Here is a 27,829-nt window from a genome sequence, read left to right as displayed (position 1 = left end):
AGAGAGAGAGAGAGAGAGAGAGAGAGAGAGAGAATCAGGGTGGGCAAAGACAGCACGTAATTTTATTCTTTCTTATGGCAGGAACGTTCGGGACGTGGTCACCGCAGACCCCATCAGTGGAAGTCTGGCTTCTCAGGAAAGGTGCAGCCAGTTCGCCTGATTATGATACTTGCGGCATAGTGGCCTGCGCGGATGCACTCGGCCAGAGGCTTGTCAGAGACCAGTTGAGACAGGAACCCTAGAGGGGACAAACGGAAGAGCGTGAGTGCAGTGCAGCGGCACTGTAATGCCAAGAGCTCAGCGCCACCAGCGACTCTGCTCTCAGTCTCACCATGGCAGTTAATCTTGACTGTCACCTTGAAGGACAGGTGCTCCTAGGACACTAGTGGCGTTCGCCTCTGGGTTGACCACAGCATGGTGGTAGCTATGGGAATGCCCTGTGCCCTGCGTGTGGGCGACACCACCTAGAAGGTAGCAGGGTCCTGAGAGCAATGAGAAGTGGGAAGAGGAAGCATTCGGTGTGGCCATCTTGTCTCTGCTTCTGCTCTGCAGTACTGCAGCCTCTCCAGGGTGAGAAGCAAACCCTTCCTCCCCAAGCTTTGTGTCAGGTATTCTGTCAGAGCAATGGCGTCTAAGGACCATCACACACACTTGGACAAGTGCAAAGCGAGCACTGGTGACATGCATTACCTGGAGGTCTTGCCGAAAGAGTTACAGTTTAACTCTTTCCTCTTCCTTGTGAATTTCTTTTTTATTAAACATGTCAACACACTCCTCTCCCACATGCACACACCCACTTTTTTTTTTTGAGACAGTTTCTCTGTGTAGCCTTGGCTGTCCTGGACTTGCTTTGTAGACCAGGCTGGCTTAGAATTTACAGAGATCTGCCTGCCTCTGCCTCCTGAGTGCTGGGATTAAAGGTGTGCGCCACCACTGCCTGGCTCCTATCACATCTTTTGAGAGAAAGATGCAGAGTGGTAGGGCACAGCAGAGTACACCTGCATCTCAGCACTTGGAGGCGGAGGCAGGAGAGTCAAAATTTCAGTCATCCAAGGTGCCACAGTGAATTCAGGCCTGCCTGAACTATGGGAGTCTGTTTCAAAAACCAACAAAATCTGAGTAGGTGGGTGGGGACACACACACACACACACACACACACACACACACACACACACACACACACAGAGACAGACAGACAGACAGTGTGTTCTTTCCAGAGGTAGCAATGAAATGCACTAATGTCACAGGTGGGGACCGCAGGTCAGCCTGACTTTAACATAAAGCTATTGCAGAAACAGCACTGTAGATATCGTCTCAGCAAGATGGACTGAAAGGAGCTAGGTGTAGGTTCCTTCTGAAAACAGCTGAAATAAAGACAAATTATATGAAACCAAGACCTTCAAGTATTATACATTAGTCACACAGGGAAGAACAAACGAGGCGAAACAGAGACGACTCTAGTTTGCTCCGCATGGTTATGAGGTCACACGCAAGGTGAACAACCCAGGCCTGCCCAGTGCCATGGGGGGTGCGAGAGGCTGAAACAGACACACAGACTGACAATGCTGAGAGAGACAGAGGACAGTATAAGTCAGGACTGTAGGGTGGGGATGAAGCCATGTCCGCCTCAGGTGTGCCTCAGTCTGTAACTTCCCTGTTCTTACTGCCACAGCTCAGATCTACAGTGACACTGCTTCTTATCTCACGCCATTCCCAGGTCCACAGGCCCGGAGAGGTGGCTCTGAGGTTAAGAGCACTTGCTGGTCTTTGCAAGGTCCTGAGTTCAGTTCCTAGCACCCACATGGTGACTCACAAGCCCTGCAACTCCAGTTCCAGGGGATCTGATGCCCTCTCCTGGCCTCTGTATGATGCACTTGCAGGCCTCATGCTCCCTTGAGTTGCTGTCTTCCTGTCTCGTCCTCATGATGCCAGGATCACAAGTTTGTAGCCTCTGGCCCGCCCAGGTGCTCCTCAACACTGTCAGCCATGCAGACAGAAAGGAAGTCCCTTCTAGTATCTGAAGAAGCAAGGTTGTCTATACCTGTAACTAAGACAGTAGACAAGGCCAGGAGTGGTGGCACACACTCCTTTTATTCTAGCACTCAGTAAGCAGAGGCAGGTGGTTGTCTGAGTTCAAGGCCAGCCTAGTCTAGATATGGAATTCCGGGCAACCAGGGCTACACAGAAAGACCCTATCTCACCACTTCCCTCAAAAAGAGGTTGAAAGAAAATAAATAAATAAATAAATAAAAGAGGTTGGAAGCATTATGTCCATCTGGTGACACGGATGCTGATAAGCACTGTACATATCAGTAATGCCAAGGATCATAATTCCTGGTCTATTTTGGTACATCAGGGTAACACACCCTTTAATCTAGCACTAGGGAACTAGAGGCAAGAAGGTTAGGAGTTCAAGGTCATTCTCAGGCACTCAGTGAAGTCTGAGGCCTAATTGGGTAAAGGACTCTGCCTTAAAAACTAAAACGAGGGGCTGGAGAGATGGCTCAAAGGTTAAGAGCACTGTCTGCTCTTCCGAAGGTCCAGATTTCAATTCTCAACAACCACATGGTGGCTCACAACCATCTATAATGAGGTCTGGTGTCTTCTTGTGGTGGGCAGGCACACGTGTGGGCAGAATCTGTATAAATAATTAAATCTTTAAAAAAAAAAAAACTAGGGCTGGAAAGATGGCTCAGTGATTAAGAGCACTGGCTGCTCATCCAGAGGTCCTGAGTTCAATTCCCAGCAACCACATGGTGGCTCATAACCATCTGTAATGAGATCTGGTGCCCTCTTCTGGAGTGTAAGCACACATGCCGACAGAACATTGTATACATAATAAATAAATAAATCTTAAAAGAGAAGAAAGAAATTTAAAAATTATTTTAAAAAAAACTAAAATAATAATACAAGCAAAAAGCCTGCACATGTGCACATGTGAGTCCTGTGGAATCTAGAAGACCATTACGAGTACTAGTTCAGTAAAGCTGGAGGGTTATCAAATGAGAAGAGTGAAGAGCTGCACTAGTACACAGTGTAGCAATCATGTCTAATAGACACCAGTTAAAAAGTAATATTCAAAAAACAAAAACAAAAACAAAAGATGGGTGTGGTGGTGCAGGCCTTTAATCCCAGCACTTGGGAGGCAGAGGCAGGCAGATCGCTGTGAGTTCGAGGCCAGCCTGGTCTACAAAGTGAGTCTAGGACAGCCAAGGCTACACAGAAAAACCCTGTCTTGAAAAACAAAACAAAACAAAACAAACAAACAAAAAAAAGCCACTGAAAATGACAAGCCCCATGAAGGAAAGGAAAAGAAACTCACCTAACTGGGGAAAGTCAGTGTGAGAGGGTGGAGACCTGTTACTGACTCAAGAGCTGACAAGAAGCCTCTAAAACTTGGATGTATGTAAGACCAGCTACTAAGGAGGCCTGCAAGTTTAAGGTCTGCCTGGGGCATTGTTGGAAGACCCTGTCTCAAAAACCAGAAATAGAAGCCAGGCATGGTGGTGCATGCCTGTAATCCCAGCCCTCTTCTGGTCTCCTAGGGCACTGGCAGACAGGTGGTGCACAGACATGCATGCAGGCAAGTGCTCATACATATAAAATAAAAATAAATATTGTTTTAAAAAGTTAAATTTACCTACTATATGACTCAGTCGTTTGATTTCTAGCTATTTACTCAAGGCAAATGAAATGCAGACACATATAGACTTGTGAATGAATGTTCACAGCAACGTTACTGTGACAGTTTCCACGTAGTGGCGATCCAAATGGGTGAGACAGTGGAGGAGAGATGTGGACAGGTGTGGGAACAGTGGGTGGGCATGTCCACATAAAACTGCACTTAAACATAAGAGATGGGAGAGAGGGAGGGAGAGAGGGAGGGAGGGAGGAAGGAAGGAAAGAAGTGTAGTTACAAATAGGACAGGTCAGCCGGGTGTGGTGGCGCACGCCTTTAATCCCAGCACTAGGGAGGCAGAGGCAGGCGGATCGCTGTGAGTTCGAGGCCAGCCTGGTCTACAAAGTGAGTCCAGGATGGCCAAGGCTACACAGAGAAACCCTGCCTCGAAAAACCAAACCAAACCAAACCAAACCAAACCAAAAAACCAATTAGGACAGGTCAAAACCAGGAAAACCTGTGCAACTGGCCTCTGTAGCTGTAGCTGGGCTCAAATGCTCAGGACAGGATAATGAGAAACTGCTCAGCAGGCGGACTTCCGGGCCTTCCCCGAGGCCCCGGGCAGCCCAGGGACCAGGGTGACGTTGGAGGTTAATTTGAAGCCATGGTACAATGACTTATGTCCTTCCTCTTTTCCTGGCCAGGCCCAGGAAATGCTCTGTATTTGATAAAACGTTTGCCCAGTTACAGAAGAGAATTAATTTGGTTAACAGAACCAATTTGGAAGAATGTGAACGCATTTTCTCAAGACTATTTTTTATCAGGGTTTTCAGGTAACAGGCACAGGTCAGTATAAACTTTCTGCCAAACTCTGAGACTGAAATGTTTGGCCCACACAGCAAACAGGGCAGACGCCAGATTCAGAGTGGGATCAGTTTACAGTGGAAACACGTCTATTAGGGCCCTTATAAGCAACATCTGTTTCCCTCATTCCTCCTGCCATGATCTTTGTGAGAAGAGCTTATGTGGTGGAACATTCTGTGAAGCTAAGTGCCGGAGGCCTCCTTCTCAGAGAGAGACTGACTGGCTGCTGAGTGCACTGTAGGGCTCTGAAATCCCATTTGCTCTGACAAGGAAAACCTGGGTGCTGACAAAAGTTAAGACCTTTGGCCCCTGGAGAGTATCAGCTTTTCAATCTATTTTTAAAAACAACCAAAAATGAACTACAGATATTACATAATCAATTATAAGTGAAACTCTCAAAAAGTAGTCCTTATTAATTACAAAGACTGATTAAAAGGCCAGGCTTGGTAGCGCACGCCTTTAATCCCAGCACTTGGGGAGGCAGAAGCAGGAGGATCTCTGTGAGCTTGAGGCCAGCCTGATCTACAAAGTGAGTCCAGGACAGCCAAGGATATGCAGAGAAATTCTGTCTTGGAAAACCAAAAAACAAAACAAAACAAACAAACAAACAAAAAACCCAAACAACAACACAACCCAAAACCAACCAACCAACCAACAAAACAAAACAAACCTAGCTGAGCGTGGTGGCTCACGCCTTTAATCCCAGCACTTGGGAGGCGGAGGCAGGCAGATGGCTTGAGTTTGAGGCCAGCCTGGTCTACAAAGTGAGTCCAGGACAGCCAAGGCTACACAGAGAAACCCTGTCACAAAAAAACAAAAACAAAAAAATCAACAAAACCCCAAACAAACAAAAAAGAAAACCAAAAAACACACAAAAACTAAAAAAACAAAACAACAAAAAACTGTATAAAGTTACTTAATGTGCACACTTATATTTAAAGAATGATAGAGAACTTGAATGAATAAACAGCCTAAGTTCCCGCCACCCTTCAGACGGGATCTTACTGTGCAGCTCGGGCTGTTCTGGAACTACCCATACAGCCCAGGCTGGGCTCCAGCTCACAGTGATTCACCGGCCTCCGCCTCCCCGGGGCTGAGAGTGAAGACCTGCACCCCTACGCCCAGCTTCTGTGATACTTCAGTACCTCAGTATGTAACATAAACAGTATTTATTTACTTGGTGTGGAGGTAGGGGTGTTTGTTGTACCATGGCAAGCACGTGGAGGCTGCAGGACAGCTTGCTGGAGCCAGTTCTCACCTTCCTTCCACATTGTGGCATCTGGGTGTCAAACTCAGGTCTCCTGTGTCCATGGCAGGTGCATTTACACAGAGAACCATCTGTCAGTCCCATTCACTCATTTCTTCCTCTTTTTTAAAGATTTATTATTTTTATGTGTATGAGTGTTATTGCCTGCACCATGTGCTTGGTGCCCTTAGAAGCCAGAAGAGGGAGTCAGATCCCCTGGTACTAGAGTCACAGATGGTTGGAAGCTGTCATGTCAGTGCTGAGAGTCCAACTCCAGTCCTCTTCAAGTGTCCAGTGAGCCGTGGCCTCCTCCTTCCTGACTAATGGTATATACTGCATGTACCACCGCTTGCCTCCTCATATACCTACAGGCTGAAGAGCATGTTGGTTGCTTCTTAGCCCTGTCATTTATAAGTAAAAGTGCTATAAACATTTGTGTACAGGTTTTTGTGCAGACATAAGTTTTCAACTCATTTAGGCAGCCAAGGAACACAATTGCAAGATCATATGGTAAGCATATGTTTGGTGTGTAAGAAACTGCCAGACTGTATTCCCAAGTGGCCATCTTAGCTTTCATTTTTCACCAGCAGTGAATCAGAGTTTCTGGTGCTGCACATCTCTGCCACGTACGCCTCACAAACAAACTCAAGATGGTGGTGACTTGAGATGAAAAAAGAGTTTCCACTCTGTTTTCAGACAGCATCACATGTGGCCCAGGTTGGCCCTAGGTTCTCTCTCTATAGAGCTGACACAGCCTTGGATTCTTTGTCTCTCTGTCTTTACCTCCCAGGGGCTCTGATGACAGGAGCCTGCCTGCTCATCTAGCCAGTGTTTTCATTATTATTATTTTACATTTTGACCCAGGCATACATCAAACACATTTGTGAATCTAGTCCCTAGGAGGCTGAGGCAGGGAGAAGTCCAGTTCCAGGTTAGCTTAGAAGACAAAGTGAGATCCTGTCTCAACAACCACAACCAAACAGTCCCTATGCATGTTTACTTAAAGAGAAACCCTTTCAAAATAGAAGAGACTACCCAGAGCTTCTGCATCGCACCCTACCCCAGCGACTCCTCAGCTTTCTCAGCATCCTCGCTCTGCTGCGTGCTTGTTAGCTTCAGAAAGTCACGTGACGCAACCCCAGCTCTGCAGCTGTTCGCTGTGGCTTTGCTTTCAGTCCTCTGGACAGGTACAACGATCTAATTAATCATTTGCTTTCCTGACTGCTCTAATGTGGTGATTTCCAGACTGCCTCTGTCCCTGGCCTCACTCCAGCTTGCTCGCTGAAGTTATCGATGCTCTTTATATGTAAGTAATAGCAAACTTCACACTGTACGGTAGTGACAAGTTAATTACATAGTTATTAAGAGATAATGTGGGAGTAGTAACACAAGTTATCATGTAATTACCTTTGTTCTTAAAGGCATTACCATGCAATTAGAGCAAACCTGATACGATATTTTACAAGCAACAGTACTGAACTCCTTTCCTGTTCTCATGTGTGTACTTGCATTGCTCTCTGTCATTTCTGGATCAGTTTAGTTTCCAAGCTCTTTATTTTACTTTTTAAAAAGACACTTGCCCGGCCGGGCGTGGTGGCGCACGCCTTTAATCCCAGCACTCGGGAGGCAGAGGCAGGCGGATCGCTGTGAGTTCGAGGCCAGCCTGGTCTACAAAGTGAGTCCAGGATGGCCAAGGCTACACAGAGAAACCCTGTCTCGAAAAACCAAAAAAAAAAAAAAAAAAAAAAAAAAAAAAAAAAAAAAAAAGACACTTGCCCTTTAGAAGCTGGGTGTGGAGCTGGGTGTGATGGTGCATGCCCAGGATTAAAGGCCACCACACCTAGCGCTCAGGAGGCGGAGGCAGGCGGATCACTGTGAGTTCAAGGTCAGCCTGGTCTACAAAGCGAGTCCACGACAGCCAAGGCTAACATAGAGAGACTCTGTCTTGAAAAACAAAAACAAAAAACAAGCAAACAAACAAACAAACAAAAAAAGAAGAAGCAGCTGGGTGTGGTAGCTAAGGATTATACAGTGAGTTCCAGGCTACTGAGTGAAACCCAGTATGTCTTGCTTGCTTGCATGTGTGCTAGCCCACCTGTCTGCAATCCTGCCCGCCCGCCCATCCATCCATCCATCCATCCATCCATCCATCCATCCACCCATCCATCCATAGGCTTTCTCTATAAATAGTCCTGGCTGTCCTGAATCATAGAGAACCACCCAGTTCTGGTGCAGGAGTTAAAGGTCCACACTACCATGCCTGGGGACCTTGTGTTAAACACACACACACACACACACACACACACACACACACACACACACACACGTAAACAAACCAAACAACACAGACATCTGCCCTTTAGTGTTGACTTTGGTGCTTTCTTCTACCAACACTCACCAGATCCCAGCTGCCACGCAGCAGGTGAGGCCGTGTGTGCGTCTGAGTGTCTAGGCACTGGGCTCAATACAGAAGAACTTAAAGAGGTAATACTGAGTGTTGTCTTACATTTGCTGCTTCAGGAGAAAGAAAATATGTACATATCTGGGGACATCAAGAAATGCTTCTTGAGCAGGGCGTGGTGGCGCACGCCTTTAATCCCAGCACTCGGGAGGCAGAGGCAGCCGGATCGCTGTGAGTTCAAGGCCAGCCTGGTCTACAAAGTGAGTCCAGGATGGCCAAGGCTACACAGAGAAACCCTGTCTCGAAAAACCAAAAAAAAAAAAAAAGAAATGCTTCTTGGAGAAGGTGTGATGAACAGAGCCTTAGTGTGTACTATAAGAGATGCACATTATATGCAGAAGAAACAAAAGGAAGGATTAGAGAAAAATGCATTTTGTAAAACAGTCAAAGATCAGTTGTAGCCAGATGTGGAGGTGCACGCCTTTCATCCCAGCACCCAGGAGGCAGAGGCAGGTGGATCATTGTGAGTTCGAGGCCATCCTGGTCTATAAAGTGAGTCCAGGACAGCCAAGGCTACACAGAAAAATCCTGTCTTGAAAAACAAAAAACATCAGTTGTAATGAGGAAGCAGCAAGAAAAGCAACATGGAGAGCAAATGTTTAAGGTCTGTGATGAAGAGCGGACCTAGGAGAGCCAGACAGCTGAGCTTTGATTACAGTAGCTCTGGTCAGGTAGTTCGGGCAGAAGTCTACAGGATGTTACCAGTGCGACTCAGCAGAGCCCCCTGCAGCATCCTAGGATGATTCTTGGAGCGCTGTGCTTGGAACAGCTGCTTCCATATCTCACAAGCCCACTGCAGACCTACTGTGGGTTCCAGTTTCAGTTGTGCAAAGTATTTAAGGCCAGAAAGAAGAGCAATATAAATGGAGCTTGCAGCTGAGATGAGTGGGGAGACAGGGACAGAAAGTCACGGGGTTCTTTTAGACCATTACAGGAACATGAGCTTTTTGTGTCAAATCAACATGAAGACACTTAAGACAGAACCATGAGAAAGAGATAACTGAATTTCTTCCTAAAGTGATTATTGAAAATGTAATGTAGCATAAGACAGAGAGAACATGGAGGTCAGGCAGGGAGCGGCAGTCAGTGAAAACCATGGCTTGTGTGGTAGGCAACACTCGAAAACTGTACAGGTGAGGAGAAGGCCACAGATGAGGGATGCGAACAGAACATCTGTTTATAGAGTCCTCATGTCCGGCATCACTTAGGGAGGTGAGCTGAACTGGCCTGTGCACATCACTCAATGTCCTCCTAGACCAAACAAGGGCAAATAGGTTATGGTCCTAGGACCTCATGACAACAGTGCCTAAGAACTGGGCTGGCACCTAGTGTTCGCCCAGAAGCCAGGATGGATGCCAAGCCACCCAGGAGGCTGCTGTGAGACTGGAAGCAGACGTGCAAACAGCCCAACAGTATTATCTAATGAAGACACGCTCACCTGCTGCCCCCCAGTCTACACCACCTGCCGCTCCACCTAGTGAAGACCTCCAGTTCTAGCAACAGACAATTCTCTCTGTGGCTCAGGCACTGTGCTTTGTAAACTTCACTCCATTTGCCTTCCGGAAAAAACGCAAACAAGGTAGATACTCATCTTTATTTCTACAGTTGAGAAAAATGGGGCTGAGTGATGCTAAATTATTTGTCCGCAGAATCTTTTTTTTTTTTTTTTTTGGTTTTTTGAGACAGGGTTTCTCTGTGTAGCCTTGGCCATCCTTAGAATCTTTTTTTATGAAGAAACCAAGCCCCCCCCCCCCAACCAAAACAAACAAAAGACATGTGATTCATAAATCCATGCCATCTTTTTTCTGTCATAAAACACCTTAACGTAGAGGAAGAGACCTAAACATAACTGCCAAAAGCCAATTTCCTCCTCTATCTACTGACATACAAAGAGTACAGCCCTAGTGGCACCCTTTAACCTACAACATGCTACTTCATAGCCTGGGGATCTGATGTAGGGCAGCATCTGGTATGGCACTACATGCACAAATAAACACACAGCACCAGGTCAAAGAGCCCACAACATCTTTTTTTTTTTTTTTGGTTTTTTGAGACAGGGTTTCTCTGTGTAACCTTGGCTGTCCTGGACTCACTTTGTAGACCAGGCTGCCCTCGAACTCACAGCGATCCGCCTGCCTCTGCCTCCCCAGTGCTGGGATTAAAGGCGTGCGCCACCACCGCCCGGCTGCCCACAACATCTTTTGATGTCTTGTTTGTTTGTTTTTGTTTCTTTTTCAAGACAGAGTTTCTGTGTGTAGCCTTGTCCGTCTTGGACTCACTTTGTAGACTAGACTGACCTCAAATGTACAGAGATCCACCTGCCTCTGCCTCCCCAGTGCTGGGATTAAAGGTGTGCACGCCCAGCTCTTTTGACAGTGTGTTGCTCCAGACTTTAGAACTGGTTATCCTGAAATCTAATCTTCGCCAGTTAGGCAGGAGCAGTGCAAGAAGGAATAAGAAGTTTACTGCAGGCTAGGCGGTGGTAATGCACACCTTTAATCTCAGCACTTGAGAGGCAGAGTTCAAGGCCAGCCTGGCCTACAGATCCAGTTCCAGGACAGCCAGGACTACACAGAGAAACTCTGTCTTGAAAAACAAAACAAAAACAAAGAAACAAACAAAAGTTTACTGTAAAACACCTAACACATGAGCCGGGCGTGATAATGATGGTGCATGCCTGCAATCCTAGCACTTGGGAGGCAGAGGCAGGCAGATCACGCTACACAGAGAAACTCTGTCTCCAAAACCCAAAAACGAAAGCAAACAAAAACCCCAAACCACCCAATACATTAGTGTAGATGTGGAAAGACACAATGAATGGTCAGGCTTAATTTTAATAAAATTTTATTTATTTATTTTTATTTTTTGGTTTTTCGAGACAGGGTTTCTCTGTGTAGCCTTGGCCATCCTGGACTCACTTTGTAGACCACGCTGGCCTCGAACTCACAGCGATCCGGCTGCCTCTGCCTCCCGAGTGCTGGGATTAAAGGCGTGCGCCACCATGCCCGGCTTAATAAAATTTTATTTTTTTCTTATTGTTCTAAGTGAGTGATTATGCCCCCCCCCAACTGTAATGTTTTTCTGGCTCTTTGCATGATGGCAGGTAGAGTGTTTGCACAAAAGCCTTTCACAAGGCTCCTGGCTCATGCAGTTCCTGGCTAAGCTCTGGCTTCATATGCATTAATGTTAATATTACAATGAGAAGGGCCCAGAGACAGCTCCTAGCCTCATGACCTGAGTTCAATACATGAACATTGTGGTGCAAAAGTATGCATGTGTACACATGTGTACACATATACCTGCAGTGTAAGGCAAACAGAAATATCTTAGAATCTGTTTTTTGTTTGTTTGTTTTTTGGTTTTCAGAGATAGAGTTTTCCTGTGTAGTCCTGGCTGCCCTGGATTCACTTTATAGGCCAGGCAGGCCTTGAACTCGCAGTGATGTGCTTGCCTCTGCTTCTTGGAGTCCTGGCATTACAGGCTCGCACCACTATACCCAGCTTCTAGAATCTAGAATCTCTTTGTTTGTTTGTTTGTTCCAGGTCAGCCTAGGCTATATAATGAAACAGTCCCAAAACAAACAAACAAAAACTCCACACAAAAAACAAGGCCCCAATTCCAAACAAAAAAGAAGTGTATTTAGAAACGAAACATGGTATGAGCATTTTTACACACATTGTCATGGTTCAGGACAAAACATGTGAGCGCCCTAAGACCCTCCCTCAAAGACATGTCTTAAATTATGCCTGCCTGCCTTACCAATTCCTTAACATAGACTTTTCAGGAAAATCTGTCTTTGCACTGGCTTTGGCTCTGATGGGCCTAATTACTATAGTCAGAAAAGGTCTATGGTACCTGTAGCCATTACATTCATACACTTAACAAGTCACAACCTTAGGATCCTGTTCTACCTGAGAATACAGTTCAAAGTTCCCAGTCATTATTACTAGGGGAGACTTTTAATAAAAGCTAATTAGCTACAGAAACCCCCAGTGGTTAACTGACTTTTAGGGGCTAAATTTCTGCTACTTCTAATTGTCCTCTGATGGCTTTCCTCTGTGTCTCAGAACCATGACAGATGACAGTGAGAAGCGCAGTGAAATCCACCCACCCTGACACCTCGCTAGCATCAGCTTCTCCCTCTCCAAGTAAAATCAATACTCTGTTTGAGTAAACACGTTTACAGCTTTATTAGGATGTCTTCTTGTTCTGTAACAGCTACTTGAAGCTGTGGTTACAAATCGACTCGACTCAGTTAGAGCTGGAGAGCTGGGTAAGAGGCCATCGATAAGGTTGTTATAAAAATGACCTGCAGGAGATCAGAAAGCTGGAGCAAACAGCCTGGTAAATGTCAATATTTCCCCTCACAGAGGAGGAGGCAACAGTGAGATCATGTGCAAAGGCTTTCTCCTCTCTCAACAATGCTTCTTGTTTCAACTGGATACAGCGTTTCTACTTTTTGTGTGCAGCTTCTCTGAATGGAATTTTTACTTCCTAATTCCCCTGGGAACCGAAACAGGAAACTGACATAAACACTCACACTTCTCATAATGTTTCAGATTTTTTCCCCCCTAGAGACAGGGTTTTTCTGTGTAGCTCTGGCTGTCCTGGACTCACTTTGTTGACCAGACTGGCCTTGAACTCAAGGAATCCACCTGCCTCTGCCTCCCAGAGTGTTGGGATTACAGGTGTGCACCACCACTCCAGCCAGACTCTTTAGAGAATTTTTTTTTTTTTTTTTTGGTTTTTCGAGACAGGGTCTCTCTGTGTAGCCTTGGTTGTCCTAGACTCACTTTGTAGACCAGGCTGGCCTCGAACTCACAGCAATCCGCCTGCCTCTGCCTCCCAAGTGCTGGGATTAAAGGCGTGTGCCACCACTGCCCGGCTAGAGAAATATTTTGGTTTTAAACTGACTTTATTAAATGACCTTAATCAAGTCATTTGGTGTACTTGTGGCAATAAAGTCTCACCTTTTTATTAATGAAATTAAACTGTCATCACTTACATCTTGTAGTTTCGATAGAACGTTCTCTTTTGAAATAGTTTCTACAACACTGATATTGTGCTTTGAAAATTAGGCCTTAAGTGTTGTGCTTCATAATAGCAAACACTCTAGGCTTTAGTGCAGTTTATATGAAATGTCTGCTACCTATTAGGAGTGAGCTTGCATCATGGGTACGGCTTTAGCAAACCAGGACGCAGATCTCCTCACTGTGATGTCTGTAGGTTGCTCGAGGAACTAACATCTGGCAGGAAATTCCTACTTCCATCAGCCAGCTCAGACCATGCAGATGTGAAAGTACTGGCTTCCTTGGCCTGAGCAGTCCCCGGAGGTAACCTTTCCTCCCCCGTTCCGCATGCAGTCTCGTCAGTGAAGTCTTGTTCTGTTTGAACTTCACATCGACTAGAACACAACAACCACGTAGTTATGATCTCATGTGACTTGTCCACGTATTAGAAAACAACACTTTCAGGGAAAAAAGAAATTAACAATCATCGAGTGTTCAATTAACGTGAAAAGCTACTGAGGCAGGGGGCTGGAGGGTTAAGAGCACTGGCTGTTCTTCCAAAGGACCCAGGTTCAATTCCCAGCACCCACATGGCACTCCAGTTCCAGGTGATCTGACATTCTCACACCAATGCACATAAAATTAAATAAATTATTAAAAAAAAAGAAAAGCTACTATGTCTGCCAAGGTTAGGCCTGACACAGCAGGAACGCGTACAATGAAGATCAAAGTTTAACTGGTAGGAGTTGGTGCAAGGGCTGACTCCATACAGGGAGTCAGCTGAGAGCAGAGGTTCTGTCTAACATACACGCTCACCATAAAGCACAGACTGAAAGTAAGGATGCAATATGCACGTGGTCTATGCATCAGCTACGAGAATAAGGTCAGTGTCCATGTTTGTGTGTGTCAGTGTCTGTTTGCTGTGACTGTGAATGGAAACCTCTTTAGTTCTACTACCTGTTGTGTGGGATACCTGAACCAAAAGCAAACCCAGGGTCTTGGGGAGGTGAGTGCTTGCCTCAGACGAATGGAGGCCGGGATTTGATCCCCTGTCTCCCATAAACTGGGTACGATGGTGAACCTATAACCCCAGCACAGAAGTGGGAGCAGGGAGATCAGGAGATCAAGCTCCCACCCCCTCACAGACAGGGCTTCTCTATGTAGCCTTGGCTGTCCTGGACTCACTTTGTAGACCAGGCTGGCCTCAAAAGATCGCCTGCCTCTGTCTCCCGAGTGCTGGGATTAAAGGTGTGCGCCACCACGCCTGGTTCAAGCTCCTTCTTGGCTACACAGAGAATTTAGCATGGCCTGGACTACACAAAACCTTCAGTCAAAAAGAAGAGAAGGAAGAGGAGAAACAGCTGCAGCAGGCACCCACTGGGGCTGAGGTAGAGTCCAGGCAAAGCTATGGTTGACGGCATAAGACAGCAGTAAACTTTGTCTAACCAGAGTTGTTCCTATGCCCTTAATTCATAAGCACAGCAGCTCACTATAGCACTTTATACATCTCAGTAGCTTATGCTTGACAATTTCTCATAGCAAGACAATCCTAAATACTTAAAAGTACTAAATGGCAGACACTTTTTTTTTTTCCGAGACAGGGTTTCTTTATGTAGCCTTGGCTATCCTGGACTAGCTTTATAGACCAGGCTGGCCTCCAACTCACAGTGATCCACCTGCCTCTGCTTTCCGAGTGCTGGGATTAAAGGCATGAGCCACCACACCTGGCTGACAGATACATTTTTAATTTGCCAAGTGATGAGACAGAAATAAAAACACAGCTTGGTCTACAAAGACAGTTCAGGACAACCAGGGCTACACAGAAAAACACTGTCTTGCAAAACCAAAACCAAAACCAAAACAAAACAAAAAACCCAACTAACCACCCAAAACCCCCCACATAGTTCTAAACTTTATAAAATATGAATGCTGGTGGGCATGGTGGTGCTCACCCTAAATCCCAGCATTTGGGAGGCAGAGGCAAGTAGATCTTTGTTAGTGTCATGCAGACAGGGATACATAGGAAGAGTGTCTAAAAAATAAATAAAATAAAATAAAAAAATAAAAAAATAAAAAAATAAAAAGTTAACTGGCTAAGTGAAACTAAACCATGTATTCATGTCCCAGGTAGGGGTATGAATACATCTCATTTATGTGAAGTGAGAAAAACTTTTATTTAGGTAATTATTTGCTATTTTTCAGAGGGGGATTGATTCAGACCTCTGTTGATATCTTATGTGTATGTGTGTATATGCGTGTGTGTGTGTGTATGTATGTATGCATTTATGTATCTCTCCCCCCTCTCTGTGTGTGTGTGCACATTCATGCAGAAGAGGTTAACTTGGTCCCTGGAGCTGGAGTTATAGACAGCTATGAGCATCCTGATATGGATGCTGGGAGTCAAACTCAAGTCCTCTTTGAGAGCGGGATATGCTCTTTTTTTAAAAACAGGTTTCTCTTTGTAGCCTTGGCTGTCCTGGACTAGATTTGTAGACCAGGCTGGCCTCAGACTCACAGAGATCCACCTGCCCCTGATTCCTTGACTGCTGGGATTACAGGTGTGCACCACTGCACCTGGCTACATTGCTTGAGTGCCTTCAAATCTAGAGACTAAGGCTCACGATTTTTTTTGTTTTGTTTTGTTTTGTTTTTTGAGACAGGGTTTCTCTGTGTAGCCTTGGCTGTCCTGGACTCACTCTGTAGACCAGGCTGGCCTTGAACTCACAATGATCCACCTGCCTCTGCCTCCCGTGTGCTGGGATTAAAGGCATGCGCCACCACGCCCGGCCTACGGCTCACGAAATTTGAGCTTTGGTCTATATGGTGGTGTGAATGAGTATGGCCCCCATGGGCTCAGATTTTTGTTTTTTTCCGAGACAGGGTTTCTCTGTACAGCCTTGGCTATCCAGGAAGTCACTATGTAGACCAGGCTGGCCTCGAATTTAAGAGATCCACCTCCCAGAGTGCTGGGACTTATGGCGTTTGCCACCACCTGGCGGGCTCATAGATTTGAATGTTTGGTGGCATTAATAGAAGGATTAGGAGTTGTGGCCATGTTGGAGTGGGTGTGCACTTGTTGGAGCAAATGTGTCACTGGGGATGGGCTTTGGGGTTTCAAAAGCTCAAGCCATACCTAGTGTGCCTCTGAAACTGTGAGCCAGCCCTAATTAAATGCATTCTTTTATAGGAGCTGCAGTGGCCCTGGTGTCTCTTCACAGCGACAGAACCCTGACTGACATAGTCTATTATGGCTTGTATCATTTGGTCTTAAACAAATCCCACCATCTCAAGCCCTTTGCAGCTCACTGCTCATTTACACTTGCTTCTCGGCGGGAACCACGTGGGGCATTAGCTATTTGAGAGAAGACTTTGTCTACGAGAAATTCCAGACGTCATCTAGAATTACTCTGCATTTTGTGTAACCTAAGTAATATTTATCCTCTCGCCTCTCTCTTGTCCTGCCCTTGTATCCTTTATTTCTGGGAAAGGAAAAATCTTGACTTCTTCAGATTACTAGAAACACGGTAATACCCGAGCTGTGACTGCCGGGGTGTTGAAAACTGGCGCTCTGGCTTAACCTTACGTTTGCTCACCCGCTGGGCATGTGGTGATTGCGAGGTGTGAGGACCTTTTTGCTTGAAGTGGGTCTAATGTCCATGGTTACCTCCACACCCCTAATGACCAAGTGAATCTTATACTTTATTTGATGGCTTTAAGACTTTCTTTCCCTTAATAAATGAATTGAAACAATGTTCTACTAGAGCGGGAAGACAAGAAAGGCGGCGTCCCTGCGACAGGGCTGTTTAGCAGCTGTCATGCAGGCCACCGTCAGGAAGGCCCTAGGACGCAGTGGGAACAGAAAGGTTTTGATTTCTGAGTACAAAAGTACTGGAAACAATATGTCACTTTCTAATATCTGAGTAGAAAAGCAAAGGAAGTTAAGGTAGTGGCACACAAAAACAATGTAGGAATTTAATTTTTCTTCTCTTGTGATTTTTTTTTTTGACAATTCCATAATGTATTCTGATCACATTCACCCCTCCACCCACTCTTATCCCTGATCTCTGATCACATTTACCCCTCCATCCACTTTTTTTTTTTTTTTTCCCAAGACACAGTTTCTCTGTGTAGCCTTGGCTGTCCTGGACTCACTTTGTAGACCAGGCTGGCCTTGAACTCAAATCGATCCACCTGCCTCTGCCTCCGAGTGATGGGATTAAAGGCGTGCGCCACCACTGCCAGGCAACAAAATTATTTTCTAAATAAAAATTAGACAGTGGGATTTTATTGGTTGAAAACCAGAATAGTTATTTACACTGTGGCCACTAAAAAGCCTTAAGGGTCTCTCATATATTATAAGGCATTCTTTTGGGCAATGCATTCTCTCAGCCAATGCTATCAAAGTATTCAGAGGTAGCAAAGGGTTTTAACTCTCAAAGTACAATGTTCTAAATTATAGATGGCTCTTAACCATTCCTATGTCATTTTGTTCCTCTAAGAATGTTGGTTCTTGAGAAAGGCCCCTACTCTTTTATCTAAGGGGTGATTGGACATCATCTGTCACAGGTGTATTCACCTTCAATCTAAAGATGATTTGTAGGTTTGGTCCACACACAGTTCCTGCAAAACACATGACTAAGTCCCATCATATTAACACAGGCTGGTATTGATGCCCAGTGGGGACATATTGGTTAGGCCCCCTTTCATATCATTTGTTATGATTTTCTTCTCAGTTTCATTTACTGTGAAGAGACTTGCAGTGGGAACAAGGCAGTGCCTGTCACAGAATGTCCTCAGTGTCTCCATTTGTTACTGTGGCAGTGACAAAGAGGGCTCCAAATGAAAAGGCAGGCCTGCTGTGACAAAGCTCAGCAGGACAACAAGAAGTCTTCCCCTGACCTAGGAAATTAGGAAATCATAGTTAAGGATTATAGAATTTCTCTATTTCAAAAGGTACAATCCTGACACTGGGGTTTCTGAGGAGGAGTGTGAAAGGAGTCGTCTCAGCGTAGAGAAATGAAAGAGCAAAGGTTATGAAGCACTTAAGATCTCCAAATAGAAAGGGGGGGGGGGTGCTTGTCAAGGCCAGATCTCCCTCCCTCCCTCTCTCTCTCTCTCTCTCTCTCTCTCTGTCTCTCTCTCTCTCACACACACACCCACACACCTTGAGATGGAACTATGAACCCCTTGAGAATCTGTGGACACTGGGGGTACTCATTTACAAATCATAGATGAGAATCCACAACTTGAGTTTATATCTTTGACTGGCTAAACGGAACACATGGCAGTTTGGTAGTGAGTTATCTAATTAGCACAAGGTCACTAGAGTGACGTTATAGCAAAAACCTTGAAATTTATAAGAAGAAAACTACTGTATTTCAGAGAGCTAAGTCACCATAACATTGTAGCCTGGAATATAGATATGCAAAGTCACACAAGACAGAAATACTCTTAGGCCAGCAAAACTTAAAAGTAACAGGATGAATATATTATCTGTCTAAAGATAGAATATGTCAATCAGAAAGGAGATATGTTAATCAGGCAAGGAAGCAAAGAAAAAGAATCTACTTAGTAATGTAAAAGTTGCCACTGCCTCTCCATTTATGTCAAGATAGGAGTTTAACAGCCGGTTGTTTCTAATCCCAGGAGGAGGCTCTTGCTGATATGGAGATGGGAACCTGGGGCCTCAGCCAATGGGCTTATTTATTTATTTTCAAGATGTAAAACCATTTCTGTTTTAAGATAGGTTTGTCAGGTAGCTTATCTTGGTGCAATTAAACAGCTGCTTCATACGGCTCCTGTTTGGACTTCATAATTACCAAGCAGGTTTATGATCTGGCTTTGCCTGCCTCCTACTGCAATCTGCTCTGCTGCCTAAGTGAGGAGTCCTGGCTCAAGCTCTCCACGTGGCCCTTCATTCTAACACAGACTCACCGGGAGTCTTCAGCACTCATCCTATCCCATAACAAAAGGTGCTCTTCAGTAAGTGTCGTCATTTTATTCAGATTCTCTTTAGCAGGTCAGTGTTTGTTAGAAAGGCTGGCCTGGTGGCTCTTCGCCTTAATGAGATTTCTCTCTCAAATCCTGTTTCCAGACATGTACAATGCAGTGACTGCACTGTTAGTGACCAACTCTACCACTGCAGCGACTGTACTGTTAGTGACCAACTCCACCACAGCAGCGACTGCACTGTTGTAGGGGTTTGAAACCTGACTGTGAGGCCATTAGTTAGATGCTCTCTAGCTTCTCTTTGCCTTGTTCTTCTCACTAGTAAAACAGGGTTAAAAACAACCAGTCTTGGAGGACTGCAAGTTTGAGGCCAGTTGGAGCTGCACAATGAATTCAAACCCTGCCTGAGTTCTAGAGCAAGACCCTGTTAAAAAAAAAAAATGAAAAGATAAAACAAAAACAAAAACAAAAAACAAAACAAAACAAAGAAACAACCCAGCTGGGCAGTGGTGGAGCACGCCTTTAATCCCAGCACTTAGGAGGGAGAGGCAGATGGATCTCTGTGAGTTCGAGGCCAGCCTAGTCTACAAAGTGAGTCCAGGACAGCCAAGGCTACACAGAGAAACCCTGTCTCGAAAAACCAAACCAAATCAAATCAAACCAAACCCTAACAACCCACAAGGTCCAGGGGCCAGTGAGTTGGACCAGTGGGTAAAAGCGCTTGGTGCTAAGCACAATAACCTGAGTTTGATCCTGGAGTCTACATGGTGGAAGTAAAGCCCAGCTCCTGTAAGCTGTCCTCTGATTTCCACATGCCAAGGCCTTGGAGTTGGATTCCCAGCCCTTCACAGAACTGCCACTGCAACTGCCACCACCAACACACCCCCTCCCCCAGCTAGTTAAGGTAGAATATAAAGGTTATCTACTGTTACTGTTATAGAAGGTGGCTCCCATACACAAATGTGCTGACTATGGCAACACAAATCTTCCACTGATAACTGACATTAGGGTCTTATCTCATTTCATGACCTTGTGTTTCAACACGTGATTGTCCTGGGAACTCATCAGAGAAGGATTTTGTTTTTTTAAACACAGAGTATCAAGCAGCCCTGCTGGCCTTGAGCTCATTGTGTAGTGAAGAGACCTTGAATTTCCTCCTCACCCCACGTCCCCCCAACAGGGTTTCTCTGTGCAGCTTTGCTGTCCTGGAATTTGTAGACCAGGCTGGCCTTGAACTCACAGTGATCTGCCAGTCTCTGCCTCCGCTGGGACCACCACATCCAGCTCAGGAGACCTTGAACTTATTTTTATTTATTTATTTTTTTTTTGGATTTTTTTGAGACAGGGTTTCTCTGTGTAGCCTTGGCTGTCCTGGAGTGCTTTGTAGACCAGGCTGACCTTGAATTCACAGTGATCTACCTGCCTCTGCCTCTCAAGTGCTGGGATTAGAGGCATGGACCACCACACCCGGCTGAAACCTTGAACTCTTAAGCTTCCTGCTTTCACCCTCTTCCCTGTGTGGTGTTACAGGCATGCATAGCCACTGTTCCATGTGATATTAAGGGTAAAACAAGGGCTTCATGCATGCAAGGTGGTTGCTATAACAACTGGGCTGTATTCCAAGCCCCAGAATAGGTTTATAGTAAGAAAAATGATTACTAATTCAGGGATCACCAATGACTTATATTTGATCTCGGCCTGCTTTCTAGTCCTGCTGTGCTTTATTTTATTTGTCTGTATGTGCACAGTGAGGACATGTGAGGATGCTCTGGAACCAAGAGGAAGTGGGATCCCCTGGAACTGGAGTTCCAGACCAGACAGCTGTGAGCAGAGCAACATGGCAGCTGAACTCAGACCCTCAGGAAGAGCAGCAAGTAGGATTTATTGTTGGGCCATCTTTTTAGACACTTATCTTGGTTTCTTTTACATAGGACTTCATTATGTAGCCTAGGTTGGCCCTGCCTGGACTTACAGAGCTCCTGTCCCAGCACCCCGACTGCTGATCTTACTGCTGTGTGTCTCCATGTGCATCTTACTTTCCTTGCTTTTATTTTAGCAGTGTGAGATCCAGTGCCTAAAGCCAGAAATAAAATATGGTGAGAAAGCTGCTCTTGCTCACAGGGTGAACAGAATGTAGCCTCTGAGGCAAATTGAGCAGGGATCTGTGTTCTTTTTAGCTAGAGAACTACAGAGCAGTTATTATTACTATTAATATTTTATAATTTTTGAGTTTTTTATATTTTTTATTTAATTTTTAAAATTTATGTGCTTTGGTGTAGGGGTGTCAGATCTCGGAGTTACAGATAGTTGTGAGCTACGAGTTTTATTTTTAAAGTAAAGCCTATACTTAATTTATAAAACCTAACCTATCCACTCTCTGGCCCATTATTAAAAATGTCTCTGTGTGAAGGCTCGGTTGGTATACTGCTTGCCTAGCTTACACAAACCCCTGTGCTTGACTCCTGACACAATATAGGCGTGGCAGCACAAGCCTGTAATCTCAGGACTCAGGAGGTAGAGGCAGAGGTGTCAGTACTTCAAACTACACAATGAGTTCAAGACCAGTATGGGATACTTGAAACAGTCACAAAACAAAACAAAACAAAGCAGAACCCCCACAGACCTCTTTCTTTTATATTTACCCAACAATAGCCCCGGAATAAATATGACAAGGCTATGAAAAGAGGCTTAAAGACCACTGAGATGACTCAGGGGTAAAGGTGCTTGCTCCTAGTTTGAGAAAACCAGCTCCCACAAGTTGTCCTCTGACTTCTAACATGCTCTGTGGCACAGGCACGCTCAGGTAAGCAAGCAAGCAAACGTTCCGAACCACACCCCACCACCAGGCCGCACATCTTCTGTCAGCAGCGCCAACCTTTCTGGTACAGTTCACTCCATCACTCCCACCACAGTGTGATCTACAGCCAGCTGGTTCTAGCATGGTCCCTAAGAAAAGCGCCCTCCCTCACAGGCTCTGCACTCCCACTAAGCATTGGGAGTACCGCAGGCAGCAAGCTATTTGGAGTGTGATCTGTTGTTGCAGGGCCAGACGCAGTAATTAGGTCACCCTCGTATCCGTGATAGCCTCGTCTCGTCATACTTCCCACTAAATGTCAAATAAATAGAATGCGTACTGCTTTGAAGAGTTAAAGTACTTGAATAATCTGCACACAAGATACAAATATATAGGCTTCTGGACTACGATTTCTGGTTTAACTAATTTCTAATCAGAAAAATCACTACTGTTTCCTTAATGCATTATGCAGTATGGCTTAATTCTGAATAAAATATTTTTAGCTTACAAAGATTTACAGCTCTGAAGAGGATGGGATAGGAAAATTAGCTGTAGATTACTCTAATATTATCACTGATGAAGCCTTTCAGTGCAAGGAAACCAAAACCAGGCATGAAATGGGTTATTGTCTACTGTATAGGCTTTTCTAAGGAATACAAGGGCCAGTGAGATGGCTCGGTAGGTAAAAGTGCTTCCTGCCAAGTCTGGGACTCCTCGCCGGATCACTGGCCTGCACCTGGGAGAGCAGACGGGACTTCCAAAGGGTGTCACACGCAAGCAGTGGCATGCATGCATGCATGCTTGTGTGAGTGTAACAAAGGTACACACACAACAGAGATCATGTAATAAGAAGGAATAATGAAAGCTCACTGGGTAAAAGGAGGGAGAAAATGAGGTGGGGGCACTTATTTTATACCTGTAAGAATGCGTATAAGAAATTTCAGAGGAAAAAAAGTAACATGTCCTCCATTTTCCTGGCTCCTGCGTGGGTGTCAGCCTCCTGTCTCCAAATCTCCACTTTCCCCAGCACCTACCACAGCCTAAACAACTACTGAGCTCGGTGTCTGGGCTGGGAGGCCCCTGGTGGGCAATCCCTTCAACCCGTGGCTGACTAGGAACCAAATCCCTGAGCGGCCCTGGAGCTCCAGCAGCCGCATCTCAGAAGTGGCAGAAAGCCTTCTAGGACATTCTACAGCCAGCGACAGTCTGTTTCCCCCCTTTCCCATCTGCATCTCGAGTCCCCACGGATGGCATCTCGTCCACGGAAGTGAATGTGGACACACTGGAGCAGGTGGAAGTGTCCTTGCCTTGCGAGGATTCTAGGACAACTCCCACACCAGGCAGGACCACATCTCACTCCTCCAACCTGTGCAGTCTGATGAGGAGGATGGGGATGATGGAGGGGCGGAGCCTGGGCCCTGCAGCTAGCACTGCCCCCCTCACAGACTGACCAATCTCTTACTCTCCGTGGAAGGTGACCCTACGCCCAGCAGGGCACTCTGGAGAGGCCTGACACTTCACTCCCATCAGCACCCAGGGAGGAAAGCGTGTGAGGATGGCGGCTGGTGTGCCTGAGAGCTGGCCTCCCTGCTTTTACTCTAACTTTCTCCTGCTGCAACCCTCCCTCCAGTGATTTTCTTCTGAGGTGGGACTTCCTAGTGAGAAGCTGGAAGGTGGGGCAGGATAAGACGCCACTGCTTCTCTAGCACCCCTCCTGCCCGCAAATGACCCTGCAGTCTTCCTCTAGGGTCTCCTAAGCCAGTGTCTCTGGTGGGAGTTTTAAGGAGTTCCACTTGTCACTCTGTGAGGCTGCACTGCAGCAATCCTGCCTCTTTAAGTCCTTTTTTTGGGAACAGGATATAGTATAAATAATACATAAGAATATGCCAAAACAAAACAAACAAAACCCCCGAAATACTTTTGTTGGTGAAAAGATCACAAAAATGAGATAATACTTTCAAAGAAATACTGCTTCCTTTAAGCATTTCCTATATTACATGTCGCCCTTCAGGAGAAGGTGGCAACAGTCATTTCCACTGGTCCTTAAGAACTGTTCTCAAGGCAGAGGCAGGGGATCACTGTGAGTTTGAGGCCAGCCTGGTCTACAAAGTGAGTCTAGGACAGCCAAGGCTATACAGAGAAACCCTGTCTCGAAAAACAAACAAACAAACAAACAAAACAACAACAACAAAAGAACTATTCTCAGCCTTGTCTTGTTTTCCATGAGAGCCCCATGGGTGGCACTGAGGACCCTAAAGCTTGTCTAGAGACACAGCCTGGCTTAAGACTACACTGAACCTTGAGAAATTCTGAGTTAAGATCCTAACTATCCTGATCTCGCTTTTGAGTGTTTACTCCCCAAATGGTTTCATCCTTACCAAATTTGCTCCTTCTCACTGAGCCTGAATTAGTAAAACACTTTAACCCTTTGTAGGCATCACATTTGTCTACTGCCAGGCACAGACACATGACAAGTAGGCATGAACTGAATGTCTACCGTGCTTGCTGTGGCATGTTTATACATAGTTCTGATGCAATTACTCTTGTGAAAATGACTGAGGCAGAACATAGTAGCTAATGATCTTTGCCAAGCACATAGCATTCCTATAGTAAAATCTCCCCATATACAATGCCTGCAGCAGAAGGAGAGAACACTGGGAGTTAATTACTGAAGAAAAGAAATGAGAGGTTGTTAAGTTAGTACGTCTTGGCTATTGGATAGAGACGCAGAAGTAGATGTAAAGTGCATGGTCGGTACCTCCAACAAACGCGTCGCCAGCTCCATTGGTGTCAACGATTTCTTTCTGGTTTTGATCCAAGACAGCAAAAGCAGTGACATCATTTTCTGTAAGGAAAGCAAAAGAAAGGCAGACTAACTTCTCTTTGTAATGCTTAGTACCTAAGACCACCTGGCACAACTTGACGCTCCTTGCTTACATGTTGGTTCGGAGAAATTAGCCCTGTGTTCTGTACCAGAGGGCTTGGTGCAAAGCAACACTTGGTGTAATTTTCAACATTAACATTGTGTGTGTGTGTGTGTGTGTGTGTGTGTGTGTGTGTGTGTTACAAGAGCCATACTCAGGTAGTTCATGTTCCTGGGGATCGACTATAAATTGTTCTTTTTATGACAGTTCATGTGATGGAACAGAAACTGTGAGCTGAAGGCAGTGCTTCTGTGGACTGGATCATGACCTCTGATAAATCTTCAAGCCTGCTTCGGTTGCTGGCAGTGAAATTTTGGAATCACCAAAAGAGCTTCAAAATTTAACTGTAAAAATAGTTTGAGTGTTTTTCTACAGGAAAATCACAAAGGCAACATAAAAATGTCACTATTATTCTGTGAACAGTTCATGTCCATGCTGAGGACTATTGATTTCAGTTGGTTTATTACAGGCGAGCTGATCTGGTTACCTATGGCCAACTGCCGTGAGCTAACAAAGGCACAGCTACCGCAGGACAGCAGGGACAGTGTGGTCTGGAGCAGGGTTTGCCTTTCTCCCTAAGAGTAACCTTGGGCAGTACTCTAAGCTTGGCACATGACAGCTCTGGAGTACTGTGATGAAATCTGGCTGAGGAGACATCTGCAAATGATTGCATAGTGCTGTCTTTTTGTACACTGGGACCTCTGAAGTGACAAGTTTGCATCCTATGGAGACAGAATTGGCTAATGACTTGCAAACTTCCATCTCACCTCAGAGGAAAGAGGAAGCTGGTGATCTTAGCAACCCTAAGAAAGATCTTACTGAGTAAAGGTCTTAAGAATTGAGATGTGCGCTGTGAGTTCAAGGCCAGCCTGGTCTACAAAATGAGTCCAAGACAGCGAGATTACACAGAGAAACCCTGTATCGAAAAACCCAAAAACAAAAATTAAAAAAAAAAAATAAATAAAAAGAATTGAGATGTATGCCTGCTTTTCACATGTGTGCAGGTGTGTAGCAGATGACTGCAATTCCAGCACTCGGGAGGCAAAAGCAGAAGTTAGTATTATGAGTTTGAGGCCAGTCTGGTCTACAATGGGGCTCTTTCTTTTAAAAAAAAAAAATCACAGAAGACAGTTAGGCCATACTCTATACCCCAGGCTTGGCCAACAACAAGTGGCAGCACTTCCTTTCTTGATACCGTGTCCTCCAGGCCTGGGATTGTAGGTGTACATTACCATTCCCAGCTCAAAGAGAGATTCAACACAACAGCAGACAAAGATACACTTGTGGAAAAATGCTGTCCTACTGGGAGCCAGGCAGAGCCTGCCCGTAATTCCAGTACTGCAGCGATTAAAGGCAGGAAGATCTTGCGTTGGAGGCCAGCATAGGCTACAAATTGAGATTCTATCTCCTAAAACCAAATGAAATGAATCTTCTCAGAAATGCTGGCACTCAAGAAGACAAATGACCGATTTAGCAAACCAGTGAGCATGCTGCCAAGCAGCTCTATCTTCTGGCTTCAGAGGCTTCATATGTCCCAGGATGGCTAGGAAGGTGGCCCAGCATATTTACAGATGGCAGAGTTGTACTGCAGGGTCAAAAGGATGGACAACCCAGAATCATCTATTCAACTGTAACTCTGGTAAGACGACTCGTGAGTGTCATCGTAGCACGTGGAATGCTGAGTCATGAGTGTCATCTCAGCAGGTGGAGTGCTGAGTCAGGAGGATCACAGAGGCCAGCCTGGGCTACATAGTGAGTTTAAGACCAGCCTGAGCTAAACAGTAAAACCTTGCTTCAAAAAACAAAACATTTGAAGCAACCAAACTTTCCACACTTTGTAACTCCAGAGCCTACATGGCAGTTAACAGGATTGTAATTAATTGGATGTTATGGCGTAAGTACAGAGGATTAGTGTTTCTAGGGCGCATGCAGTATATATGACTGCACAGGCACAAGGAAAAAGAGATGAAAGCAGACTTTATTAGAAATAATTGGGAACGGGCTGCAGTATGATTTCGGGAAAGGTCTACACCATAAATACTTATAGAGAAATTGAGTTTTATTACCTTCAAGTGTAAGCCACACTATATAAGGAATGAACTATGACAAACTAGAACACATAGGCAACGAATAAGGAGAACAGATGAAGTTAACGAGTCACAATTGTCAATGGGTTACATTATGTAATAGCTGGACACGGCCAGACATACCTTGGGTAGTAATTAACTGTAGAAAATAGGGGATAGAGCCACGGCTCAGTTGGCAACGTGCTGGTTTGGCATACATGAGGACCGCATTTGATCTCTGAACCCCATAAGAAGCCAGTATTCCTACCAGCTTGTGGGCCACGGGCAAACCCAAGAGCGAGCTGGTGTGCAAAGGTGGAAGGTGAGAAGTAACTCCTGAAACTTGTCCTCTGATCCCGGCATTTGGGAGTCAGAGGCAGGCGGGTTTCTGTGAGTTCCAGCCCAAACAAGGCTACACAGTAGGACTTTAGTCTCAAACCCTCCCCACATAAACACACAAACCAAAACACCTCACACAAAAACAAAGTAGAGGAAGGAGGAAGGAATCAATGGTCCCACCTCCATCTCTGAAGAGCTATTGGTAGTATTGGTTATCAGGGTGGGGACTGGTCTTCCTCAGCGGTACAGCTGCATGGGTACACCCATGCTCTGGTGAAAGGCTTAGTACTTGTTCTCATGCGAGCACTCTTGGTTAAATCCAGCCAGAAGTAAAACACAGAGGGGAAAAAGCACAACAAACCAAAATAATACAAACAAACAAACAAACAAACAAACAAAGACAGGATTAGGCTGGAGAGATGGCTCAGAGGTTAAGAGTACTGACTGCTCTTCCAGAGGTTCTGAGTTCAATTCCCAGCTCACGACCTCTATAATGTGATCTAATGCCATCTTCTGTCATGCAAGCAAAGCACTGTATACATAATAAATAAATAAATC

The 27,829-nt window shown here is 45.3% G+C and overlaps 1 protein-coding gene across 3 annotated transcripts in view; it reads right to left on the bottom strand.

The window, feature by feature from the left end:
* Nucleotides 1-100: 100 nt before the first annotated feature.
* The window catches only part of Adk (adenosine kinase), a 397,266-nt gene continuing 369,537 nt past the window's right edge, over nucleotides 101-27,829 (bottom strand). For 2 of the 3 annotated variants that reach the window (XM_051142845.1, XM_051142848.1), the window contains 2 exons: nucleotides 24,701-24,787; nucleotides 101-238 (listed from right to left, as the gene is read on the bottom strand). In XM_051142845.1, coding sequence (XP_050998802.1) covers nucleotides 114-238; nucleotides 24,701-24,787 — 212 coding nt within the window. In that variant the 3' untranslated portion in view covers nucleotides 101-113. The remainder of the gene's footprint in view (nucleotides 239-24,700; nucleotides 24,788-27,829) is intronic. The other variant, XM_051142847.1, reaches the window with a different exon arrangement.

The sequence above is a fragment of the Acomys russatus genome, chromosome 3 (assembly GCF_903995435.1).
Source record: "Acomys russatus chromosome 3, mAcoRus1.1, whole genome shotgun sequence".
Lineage (NCBI taxonomy): Eukaryota > Metazoa > Chordata > Mammalia > Rodentia > Muridae > Acomys > Acomys russatus.
The sequence above is the reverse complement of the archived record's forward strand: the minus strand, read 5'-3'. Positions and strand labels throughout refer to the sequence as shown.